Genomic DNA, 11,100 nt, shown 5'->3' with positions numbered 1-11,100 from the left:
AAGACTTGCCTGCATGGTTATGTCCACTCAAGCCCACACCAGCCCTGTGCGCTGGGTGGGATTGTTATTCCCACTTTACCACTGAGGACACTGAGGTCCCCAGAGGGTGATGACTTGCTCATGACCACAGTGGATGCAGCAACTGTGCTGAGAACGGAGCCTGGTGCCTGACTGCACATCTGGACAGCTGCAAGGACACTTCACGTGGCTGTGACGTGGGGAGTGGACCATCTGACAAGCCAATAAGAACGTTCTGAGACTCCCTCCCACCCTGCCTACCCACCCCACCCCCTGCCCAGGCCTGTGCGCCACCAGGTGGACACCTGAGCTGTGGTCCCTTTGCATGGCCACTATCCTCCTGGGGCTTTGCTGCTTACCGCTAGGATGGTGGTGAGACCCTCCTTGGACCTGACTCATGCCCCTTCACCCTGCACACGCTAGTGCTTTCAGGTTACTCCTCCCACGGCCCAGCTCTAGTCCTGGCACTTCCCCAGCTCAAAAACCTTCAGTGGCTCCCCACTGCTTTGCCAACTAAGAACCCTATTCTTTAGCTTGAAGGCTTCACAATCCAATAGAATCCAGATCTCGAGCCCCCGCCCCCCGCCATGGGCTGCCACTCAGGAACACTATCCCCGCCCCTTCATCGCCTGCATCTGCCCACACAGCGCAGCCGCCTCGCCCTCTTAGCAACCGGAGAATCATCACCGGAAACACCTGATTTCCTTCTCACGTGCATCACAGCGCCACAGACGAAGGTCCGATAAGACCAGGTGCCCACGAAGACGTGAGGAAAGGGAAACTGATGCAGCTGCTCTGGAGAGACTTTCTGAAGCACTAGTGACGCGGAGTCCGTATAGACCCTTCCCCCCAGAAGTCCCATTCTGGGGGCACGCACCCCCAGACGACTCTCCGGCCCACAAGGAAAGATGGGCAGGTCTGTTCATCCCGACATGATCTGCAGTGGTGGAGAGCTGGCAGCGTCCTGAACGTCCCCTAACAGGGGATCAGCTACCCTTGGGGCACATGTCTTTTCCTGGATTTCTCATCCTACGATCTGATGATCCGCCTACGGAGCGATGGGGTCCAAGTTCCTCCCCTTGCACCCCAATGGGACAGTGGCTGCTTCATATACTCAACGAAGTGGAGCGGAGTAAGGTTCGGAAATCCCAGGCGACGTTCCACGCCCCCCTCTGACACCCCCCCCCCCCACACCCACTCGTACTGGGGAACCCATGTTGTGAGAAAGCCCAGGTCACACAGAGAAGCCCCAGGCAGGGGTCCCTCTGCTGACATCACCATCAGCCCCCAGATTTAGGAGCCAAAGTGCCTTCAGGTAAGTCCTGCCCCACCGCGCAGCGGAGGGCCAGACACCGTGCAGTGGAGAAAAGCCACCCGAATCCATACACCCCATGAGGATACTGAGAAATGGTTATTTTACACCCTGAGTTTGGGGGAAACGTGTGATTCGACCATAGTAACTGAGAAAAAGGCATCTGTGACTGTTGGGTTAGTGCACGGTGGTTAGAAAATCATTGCTTCATTTATCAGTATCAAATTCCTACATTAAGGTGAAAAAAATGCGAGATGGAAGAGGTGTATAAAGCAATACTGCTTCTGTAAATTCATACGCAAGAGCAGGTACGTGGGGTGGCATGGGGGCGAGGTAAGGACAAATGGAATTGGGATGAAGGATGAAGGGAAGATCAAATTTAAATTTTAAAGCGGGAATTCTCTAAAATTATTCCCAGAGAAAAAAGTTTATTAAAACAAAACACAACAGGCAGTGGCTGCTGCAGTTTGCTGACTTCTGATCTACGCTCTTGGGAGTATTCCCACTAACCTGCTTCCCCCGGCTCATGGGGCATCTTTGGACACCAGCACGGAGCTAGGAGGTAACAAGGTTCTCACCGTGTGGTTGTGAAGAGCCCGTTTGCTGGGGGTTCTCTGGTGGCCCCGCCGCAGAGGGGAGGGGTGGCGGTGGACGAAACATTAGGACAGACGAGAGTGGACGGGCAGTGAGGAAGGGCGGCTGTGGCTTGGGGGGTGTGGGGTGCCTCAGAGACAGACACAGAGGTGACAACCTGCTGACTTCATGGCTCCACTTTTCTGCCTGGGGAGACCTGCTGCCCGAAGGTGACCAGAAACTTGGGCTCTGGCCCTGGGAGCACCAGAAGCCCTCTCAGGGCCGTGGGGCTTCACAGGCAGTCTCCAGAGAGCACCCTGACTGCCAGATACTATCCTGGAGCTGCTTCCGGGTCTGAACGTGACAAGCCTCTGCCGACCATCCCCACTGAGAACTCGGCCTCCTGTCGCCTCCAAGCAGAGTGGCGATCCGGCTCCGGGACGCACGGAGCACAGAGGTGGCCGCCTGGGTGAGCACCAGGGCGGCTATTTCACGCCCCCCTAAGTGATCCTGCTTCCCCGCAGCAACCCTCTGCCTGCTCGGCGAGGCCCCGCGCCACGCACTCGAGTTCTGCTGCCACAGTTGCCAGGAGCCTCCTGAGGACAGCAGTGCCAGGACCCTGGAGCCCCGGGGAGGAGACACGCCCTCCAAGCCCCCAAAGACCGGTGCTTGGGAGGAAGGCCTACTCTCCTTCGGCCCGGTCCGGCCTATGCCCTCGCCTCCCATCCCTCACATGCTCCCCAGAGGCAGTGGGAGACGTTCCAGCAGTGCCCGATGCCCAGCCGGCCTCCACTCCCAACAGCCTGGCACAGGCAGGGGTGCTTACTACCCGCGGTTTACAGGAGAGGAAACTGAGGATCAGAGAGGCGAGGCCCCCTGCCCAGGGCCACACAGCCCAGAGTAGAAAGAATTAGAACCCAGACTCTGAGGAAGCCCCCACTCAAAGTGCTCAGAAACCATGGGAGTGACAGCAGGCTTGTGGTTCCAGAAACGTGCTCAGGAGCCACTCACAGGCAGGCCCAGGGAAACCTGCATGTCGTAGTAGGTGGTCATCCGGAAGGCACCCTCTCCACCACTTGTCTTTTCATCCGGGTCCCTCTCCGGTCTCAGTTTCTCCATCTCTTAGAAGCACCCTCGAATTAGATGCTGCGATTAGCCAGAGGCTGGTGCTTCTCCCCCAGACCGACTGGGGCAGTCATTTCTTCCCTTGACCCGCCCTCCTCTGGCTGGGGTACCTCTGCCTTGGAGTCTCTTTGACTGTGGGCACCCCCAGGGAGCAGTACTTGGGAGACCACAGCTCTTCCCTGAGACCCCGGCTCACCCACTTTGGCTCAGCGTCCTCACCCATGCAGTGGGGGAAAAGCCCCATCTCCGTCCGCCTCCAGGCTGGAGTTAAACCACCCGGTGAGTCACTGTCGTTGATCATCTTTGTCCCTCCTGGGGCGGGATGTGAGGGCGAGGAGATGGGTCGAGCATCTTGTCCTCGAGTCTGCAGAAAAGCCCGCCTCCCACCCAAGGTCTCCAGGCCACTGGGCACCAGAGGTCCCTCCCGGCAGCCGCGGGTAGGTAGCTCAGGGTGGTAAGCTGATAACGGGGGCGTGGTGGTGACCGGCTCCCTGTGCAGCCAGAAGACGCACCCGAAGCGCTCACCGTTTTGTCTCCGCGCCACAGGCCGGCAAGGTCCCTCCCCTAGGCCTCAGCCCCACCCCGCTGCTCGGCTGCTTCTCGCTCCCATCCCCATCCGACTCTGGGGCTGTCGGTGCCAGAAGGGCCCCAGGCCCGGAGTGTCGGAATTCCAGGCCTGCCAGAGCCACTTACCATCTGGAATGGTCTCTCCTCGGCTCTGTTTATCCCTCTGGAAGATGGGGTTGATGCTCCCTCCACCGTGGTTGTTCTGAAAATTAAAGCGAGGCGGCGGGCGGCACTCGGTTGGTCGCGGCCCTCGGCTGGCACTGGGGGGCTGGATGTACCTCTCCGCGATAACCCGCGTCCGGTGAAGCCTGTTGCGCCCGCGCATCCGCGCTGCCGTCCGGTGACTCGGCCGTCACCCGCTCCCAGAGGAAGCCGGTCAGAAGGTTACTCTTGAGTGGCCACAGCTCCGAGGGCGACGGCGTGGGCCGGGATGCGCTTTGGTCACCGCACTCCCTGCTGCAGAAGTGGGAGGGGACTCCCCACCGCTTTACAGTCGGGACCTGCCCCCAAGACCTACGCGGCCGGGGCAGTGGCTCCCGGCCCGCCACTAAGGCCCGGGCCTCCTAGGGAGCGGGACGGTGGCGACCCGCTCTCGCTCAGCGGGTGTGACATCGGGCGTGCTGCCGGCAGGGCCCCGGAGATAGGGGAGGGGGCTAGCATTTTCTTACATTTTGAGCCTGAATCTGAGAACTAGAGAGTTCTGTCGCACTACATTTGGCATTAAAAGCATATTTCATTAAGTGTAAATATTAAAAATATGCCACAATTTTGCAGCCTTGACACCCGGAGTCTAAAAAAACGACTAACCCATTCTCTTGCTGTTTCTTGGAAGCCCCGGGGTCTTCCTGCCACGGTATACACACGCACACAGATACATACAAGCACACACACACGTGCACACACGCACACACACCACACTCGTGCGCGCGCACACACGCAGTTCCTTACTCTCGGTCCAACACTCTCCCCTCGGCGAGGTAATTACTGCCCTTGCCGGACACTGATTGGCCAGTCTGTTTCTCATCGGAGCCCCGCAGCCAATAGGCGGCCCCGCGGCCGAGGCCCCACCTCTCCAACCCCCGGCTCGGGTGGCTCGGGCCGGGGGAATGAATCACGCGGGGCCGGACTGGCCGCGACCCCCCGCCTCGGCCGCCGGCCGCCCGCCCTCGGACGCGCGACCGCCTGCGCGCCCGGATCCGGGCGGCGTCTCCGAGCAGCGGCCGCACTCGGGGCCGGCGCGGCATCCTCGGGCTGAGCTGGCTGCCCGCCCGGCCCGCGCCGCCCCGCCCCTGCTGGCCCCTCCCCTGCCCTCCCCGCCCCCAGCGGGGCCGGCCCGGGCGGCGACCAGAGCGGCGACGTGAAAGGCGAGCGAGGCGGCTGCCCGGCCAGCTGTCGGCGCGCACCCGCTCCCGGCCCAGCCCAGTCCGGCGCGGAGGCCGCTGCCTGCCCCGCGGGGCCCGACGCCAGCGCTCCGGGCAGCGGCTCCAGGGCCGGCCCGCGCGTGCGCCAGGGAGCCGCGCGCCAGCGTCCCCAGCGGGGACCGGGACCGGCCGCACCCCGGGCTCCCGGAACCCCGAGGAGCCCGGCAGAGCCCGACGGACCGGCGGCCGCGATGCCGGACGAGCTGACGGAGCCCGGGCGCGCCACGCCGGCCCGCGCCTCCTCCTTCCTCATAGAGAACCTGCTGGCAGCCGAGGCCAAGGGCGCTGGGCGCGCGGCCCAGGGCGGCGGCGGCCGCGAGGACGAGGAGGAGGACGAAGACGACCCTGAGGACGAGGACGCGGAGCAGGCGCGGCGGCGGCGGCGGCTGCAGCGGCGGAGACAGCTGCGCGCGGGCTCCGGGCCGAGCGGGGACGCGCGGGCCCGGGCGCTGCTTGGGCCGGGCGCGCTGGGCCTCGGTCCCCGGCCGCCCCCGGGTCCCGGGCCGCCCTACGCTCTGGGCTGCGGAGGCGCCACGCGCTGGTACTCGCGGTCGCACGGAGGCTACGGAGGCGGCCTCAGCCCTGACAGTGAGTGAGGGCGCGGGGAAGGCGGGGGCCGGGGGGGGGCCGGGCTTCCTCCCCGAGCGTTTGCTCGGGGACTTTGGGTTCGTTGGCGCCCTTTCTGGGCCATCCTCCTCGTCTGTAGGGGGCTCTGGGTCGTGTCGGGCCCCCGCAGAGCCCCGGGTTGAGCAGGTTTGGAGGCCCACTCTCCAGGACAGCGTCCCCATGCAGGGAGAAGGTTTCGCAGGCTCTGGGCTTCACCCATCACCAGGCTCTGGAGAGCCCTTGGAGAGGAACTTGGGGACAGGGGACAACAGACAGCTAAGAAGAGAAAAGGAAGGGGGGGTGGGGAATACAACAGGGAAAGGCAGGCCATGGGAGGGGGCACGGGGGGAGGGGCAGAAAAGAAGAGAAAAGGACAGAGAAGAAAGAGAGAGATGTTGGGGGCGGAGAAAGGAGAGAGGGGGGAAGAGAAGATGAAAAACAAACAAAAAGCAAAAAGAAACCCATAAGTGATGGAGAGAACAGAGAAAAGATAAAGGAAGGAAAGAGAGAGGGTCAGAAGACAGAGTCAGACTCAGCAAAATGAAGGGGGCGTTGAGTAGAGGGAGCCGCTGTTGTGGAGGCCTGGATGGGGGGACAGCGGTTTTCCCCAGCAGCCGTGTCCCCAAAGTCCCATCTCCCCTACAAGCTGCAGCCAGGGCCTGGGGCAGGGGCCTGGGTCTCCCTCTTGGGCCTCTCAAGCCCCTTGGCTGTGGCTGTGCAAGGCAAGAAGCCCCCAGTCCCACCCCTCTCTCTCTCTTTTCTGCCCCTCCCCCTCCCCTGCCTTTGTTCCCTGCTGAGGGCTCCGAGTCTGGGGGTGGGGGGTTCTCAGCCCCGGAACCGGATCGATCTCCCCTCTTGACTGGGCATTCCAGTCCCTGAGTTCTGCTCCCCCTCCCCAGGGTCACTGCCTCCCTTGGGGACCTGCCGTTTGGAGGAAGCCCCCGGGCAAGAGGACTAGGAAGCTATTCTAACCTCAGCCCCCAGGCTTTGCCAGCTCCCCCCGCCCCAAGCGCACACTGTGAGGCCAGCTGAAGACTCTTCCAGGCTCTTGCTCTGAAATACTTTCAGCTCCAAGCGAAAGTTAACGAGTGCTGGGGGGCGGGTGGGGGGTAGTAGGTGGGTCAGACCCCTCTCACCTCTTGGATAACCCATTCTCTGGTGTGGGATTGAGCCCCTCGCAAAGGGACCCGCATCTCAGAGCCTACACCCAGAAGGTCCCAGGCCCCTGCCCCCTTCCCTTCCGGGAAGTTCGAGCAGGCCTCAGTGTTTGCCCCGAAATTGAGTGATCAGACGTAGTGCCCTTCTGGGGGTGTTTCTGAAAAGGGTCTCCCGGGGGGGGGGGATGTGTTCCCCTCTTGTCCCTGGGGTTCTTCTCCAGCTGCAGCCCCACAGTCAGCCGCCAAAGAGCCGGTCCTTCTTTCGTATAATGCGGGTTAGGGGTCCCTGTTTTGTACCAGAGCTGGCAGGCCTGGCTTGGCTTCGTGTGGCAGCACGTGGGCCTCTGTGAGTCTGGGGGCCCCCCATGTCTGGTCGCACACATGCCAGCCTGGAACCTGACCCCTCTTTGGACACCATGAGGGCTCATGCCACCAGGGTTGGGCAGGGACATCCGCAAATCTGCACACCTCCACGGGAGCGGCGGAGCGCAGGGACCAAGCTACAGACACAAGCCTGCCGGTGTTTGCACACCTTGCGGGCTGCTCACACCGCGGGCTCACCGCTGCCTTCTGAGGGCTGGCCGGGCCAAGCTCTACTCGACGGCCGCAATGCTGACCTGCGGCCTGTGTCCAGCAGCCTCAGCCTGAGGCACAAGGGAAACTGGCCTGAGTTGGCCTGCTGAGCCCGGAAGTCAGGCGGCTGCCCTTTTCGAGCTGGGCCTGGAATCTGGACCAGCACCTGGGTCCTGGGCAGACCCTTTCACCTGGAGTCATCATCCCTTGCCAGCCCTGGGGAGGGGGAGGCGTCTCCTCTGGGAGATTGTGTGGAGCTTGGTACTTGGAACACGAGCTCAGGGACCCTCTGTGGGCTTTTGTAGCCCCAAACCCACAGGCTCAACCACGGGCCCAATGTGTCTGGGGTGAGATGCGGCTGCCGCGTGTTTCTACGGAGCCAGAGCTGCCCTTGTCTGCGCTCCCTCTGAGTGTGATTTTGGGTAGAGAGGGCACGTCTCCATGGACGTTTGAATTAGGGGCACAGGAAATGGGGGAGAATAGGTTCGCAGTGTCATCCGGTTGGAGTTTGGCTTGGGGAATTGTTTGCATTTGCTTATTCTCCATCAGTGGGAATATTTCTATGCAAGCGGGCATTCCGCATCTGCTCCTGAGCGCGAGTGGGGAGAGGTCATGGCAAGTCTTTATTTCTGTGTCTGGGGGACTTGGCCTAGGGCTGAGTGCTAGGGATGAGGCCCGCTCTGTGCTGGTTTCTGGTGTGTACGTTTCTCAGAAGGACCATCCTTTTCTCCACGAGGTGTACCTCCGGGGCTTTTGTGTGTGTTGATTCGAAGTCACTGTTTAAGGGAGTCAGTCTTCTTTCTGTGTTTCTGTTTGTGTTTTTGTGTTCCTTTTCTTCCGTCTTCCCTCTGTCGCCCTCCGTGTGGATGCGCGGTTCTGGGCGTGAGTGTGTGGCCAGCGTGTTGGTTTGGAGCATCGCTCAGGTCTTCAAGTTCACCTCCAGATGCTCTGCCTTTCTCCGGTCCCAGGGTGAGATCTGCCGTGGGTGGGGCTGCGTGGGGACAATTTCCCCGCTTGTGGCTGTGGGTGACCTCACGGGGGAAGCAGCTGGCCTCAGCGACAGGGCCGGGGGATCAGCCTCCAGAACCAACCCACGTTCCTCCTCTTCCCCCTGCAGCCAGCGACCGGGACTCACCGGAGACGGGCGAGGAGATGGGCCGTGCAGAGGGCGCCTGGCCGCGGGGCCCCGGGCCGGGAGCGGTGCAGCGGGAGGCGGCGGAGCTGGCGGCGAGGGGCCCGGCAGCCGGCGCGGAGGAGGCGGCGGAGCTGGCCGAGGCCCGGGCGGCGGCGGCGGGGGAGGCGCGCGGCGGCGGCGGGGGCGGCGGCCGCAAGAAGAAGACGCGCACGGTCTTCTCGCGCAGCCAGGTCTTCCAGCTCGAGTCGACCTTCGACCTGAAGCGCTACCTGAGCAGCGCCGAGCGTGCCGGCCTGGCCGCCTCCCTGCAGCTCACCGAGACGCAGGTCAAGATCTGGTTCCAGAACCGCCGCAACAAGTGGAAGCGGCAGCTGGCGGCCGAGCTGGAGGCGGCCAGCCTGTCCCCGCCGGGCGCGCAGCGCCTGGTCCGCGTGCCGGTGCTCTACCACGAAAGCACCCCGGCCGCCGCCGCCGCCGGAGCTCCCGCCGCGCTGCCCTTCCCGCTGGCGCCCGCCGCGCCCGCACCGCCCCCGCCGCTGCTCGGCTTCTCCGGGGCCCTCGCCTACCCGCTGGCCGCCTTCCCAGCCGCCGCCTCCGTGCCCTTCCTGCGGGCGCAGATGCCCGGCCTGGTGTGAGCCCCCGGCCGGCCGGGCCCACTCCCCGTGGCCAGTGGGGACTTCTGCGGACGCGCACACGGGCCGAGGCGGCAGCGGTGGCGCCAGGGGGCCGTCTGTCAGGGAGGGCAGGGACGCTCCCCTGGCCCTCCTGCGCCTCGGGGAGCGCAGGCTGCCGCCCGGGCGAGCCGAACCCCTGTCCGAAGATCGGAAGATCGTCCAGAATGTAACAGAGACGCAGGTGACTGTGGCTCCCCAAACAGTCGCAAGGCTGGATCCCCGCTGGGAAGAGAGCATCACAGAGACAGTCGGCCATGCAGCCCAGGGCCTCCCCCAGCCCCCCACCCCCGGGGACAGGCCTCAACCTGGGAGCAAATCCAGCCCTGCCCCGCCGGAGCCAGCGGCGGGGCGCAGTCCACAGCAAATCCAGGCTGTCCCAGGTGCTTCACGGAGGTGACCACTCTCCAACCCGGACAACCCTGCCTGGGACTGTGCATGGGCAGGACAGCAGGCCTCCGGGGCACGGTGATCAGCCTGATGGCCTTAACCTCGGGCCGGCAGAGAGAGAGTCCCAGGAGGAGAGCCCCTGTGGAGCGGAAGGGGTGAGGATCCTTCCAGGTGGCGCTGCTCTCAGATTGTCCATTCTGGAGACGGGGCCAGACTGGGGCTTCTCTCCTGGGCTGCAGCCCCTGGTTATCCTGGCGAAGACATTTTTTTTTTTTAATGAATCTACTTATTTGCGTATGGAATAAAAAGGGACGTTTTCTGGACAGTTGCTGCTGCTTTGTGATCACTGGGGCCGAGCTTCTCCTCTGGTAATGGGCTATGGTGGGCACCGTCTCCCCCCTCCTGGATCACCTTCCAATGCTGGCCAGGGGCAGGTGGGCAGGTGGGCAGGAGCTGGGGTCTGCGAGCTGTACTCTCAAGCCCCCACTTTCTCCAGACAGGGAGGCCCAGCAAGACCTTAGGGGAAGTCAAGGTCAGGGAGGAGAGGGGCCTAAGGTGGAAGAGGGGATTCTGCATCCTCTGTCGCTCAGTTCTGGGGCCTTCGCGACAACCGAAAGCCAGGAGTCGGGAAGGCAGAGCCCACTGGCCACTCACTTGGCACAAGGGGCTGCCAGCTGTGTGGCCCCCTGCGTCCACTGCCCCTTCCCGCACTGGAGTTGAGAGCCATCTCTAACATAGGGGTTTTTTCTTTTGTCCAAAACAAAACACTGGCGCCAGACAGCCCAGCAAGGTCAGGTGGGGAACAGGGCTCTCTGGCCTGGGCCTCATCCCCTGGACCATCTGCAGTCTCTCTTGAGCTGGGGGACTCGGACCTGTGGGCAAAGTGCCAGCTCAGGGCCCAAGTTTATGGGCTCTTAAGGAAAGCTTATTGAAAGCTTATTCCAATGGCTGGATCTCTACAGCCGGCCTGTTGCAGGGTGAAGACAGGGGCCTGCTGCATGGGGGAAGGACACTTTATTGGGTGTGCTTCTCGAGCCCAGAGAGAGAGGTCATTCGGTGCTTGAAACGGTCACTTCTGTAACAAAATTGAGCCCCCTCGGAAACCTGTCTCTGCCCCCTGCCTTTGGGACTTTGGGTGGAAGAGACGCTCCCGGGCTGAGCTGCCCAGCAACTGGGCCACCCTCCGGTGTCCTTGGAGTTCTCAGCGGTGGCGCCAGACAGCCCAGGAGAAGGCGCCACGGGGGTCTCCCCCAGGCAGGAGGTCCATCTGTCTGCCCCTGCCATCCAGCTCCGTGACCCGGAATCATCCCCTGCCCCAGCCCCTCCAGTCAGTTCCCAGTGCTCTGAGGCCAGGCCCTGGAAAGCTCCAGCAGCCCTCCTGGGGAAGCGGGGAGCAGTCCGTGGCCTAGGTGGTCCTTGCCCCTCTGGGCTCTAAGGTCCCCACCTTCAGGCTCCCAGTGCCCAGGGCATAACAGGGGTGGGCAACCTGAGAGACTCATGGGGCACCTCCTCCAACTAAGCCCCCATCCTGTTGCCGCATTTGCTTCCCTTT

At 63.1% G+C, this 11,100-nt stretch overlaps 1 protein-coding gene across 1 annotated transcript; it reads left to right on the top strand.

Moving 5' to 3' along the window:
- The first annotated feature begins 5,110 nt into the window (after nucleotides 1–5,110).
- On the top strand, nucleotides 5,111–9,864 carry HMX1 (H6 family homeobox 1). Its single transcript, XM_059923670.1, has 2 exons — nucleotides 5,111–5,604; nucleotides 8,470–9,864. The coding sequence occupies exons 1-2, from the start codon at nucleotides 5,208–5,210 to the stop codon at nucleotides 9,120–9,122; spliced, it is 1,050 nt and encodes a 349-aa protein (XP_059779653.1). The 5' UTR covers nucleotides 5,111–5,207; the 3' UTR covers nucleotides 9,123–9,864.
- Nucleotides 9,865–11,100: the final 1,236 nt, after the last annotated feature.

Source organism: Balaenoptera ricei, chromosome 5 (genome assembly GCF_028023285.1).
Source record: "Balaenoptera ricei isolate mBalRic1 chromosome 5, mBalRic1.hap2, whole genome shotgun sequence".
In the NCBI taxonomy this organism is placed as follows: Eukaryota; Metazoa; Chordata; class Mammalia; order Artiodactyla; family Balaenopteridae; genus Balaenoptera; species Balaenoptera ricei.
The sequence above is the reverse complement of the archived record's forward strand: the minus strand, read 5'-3'. Positions and strand labels throughout refer to the sequence as shown.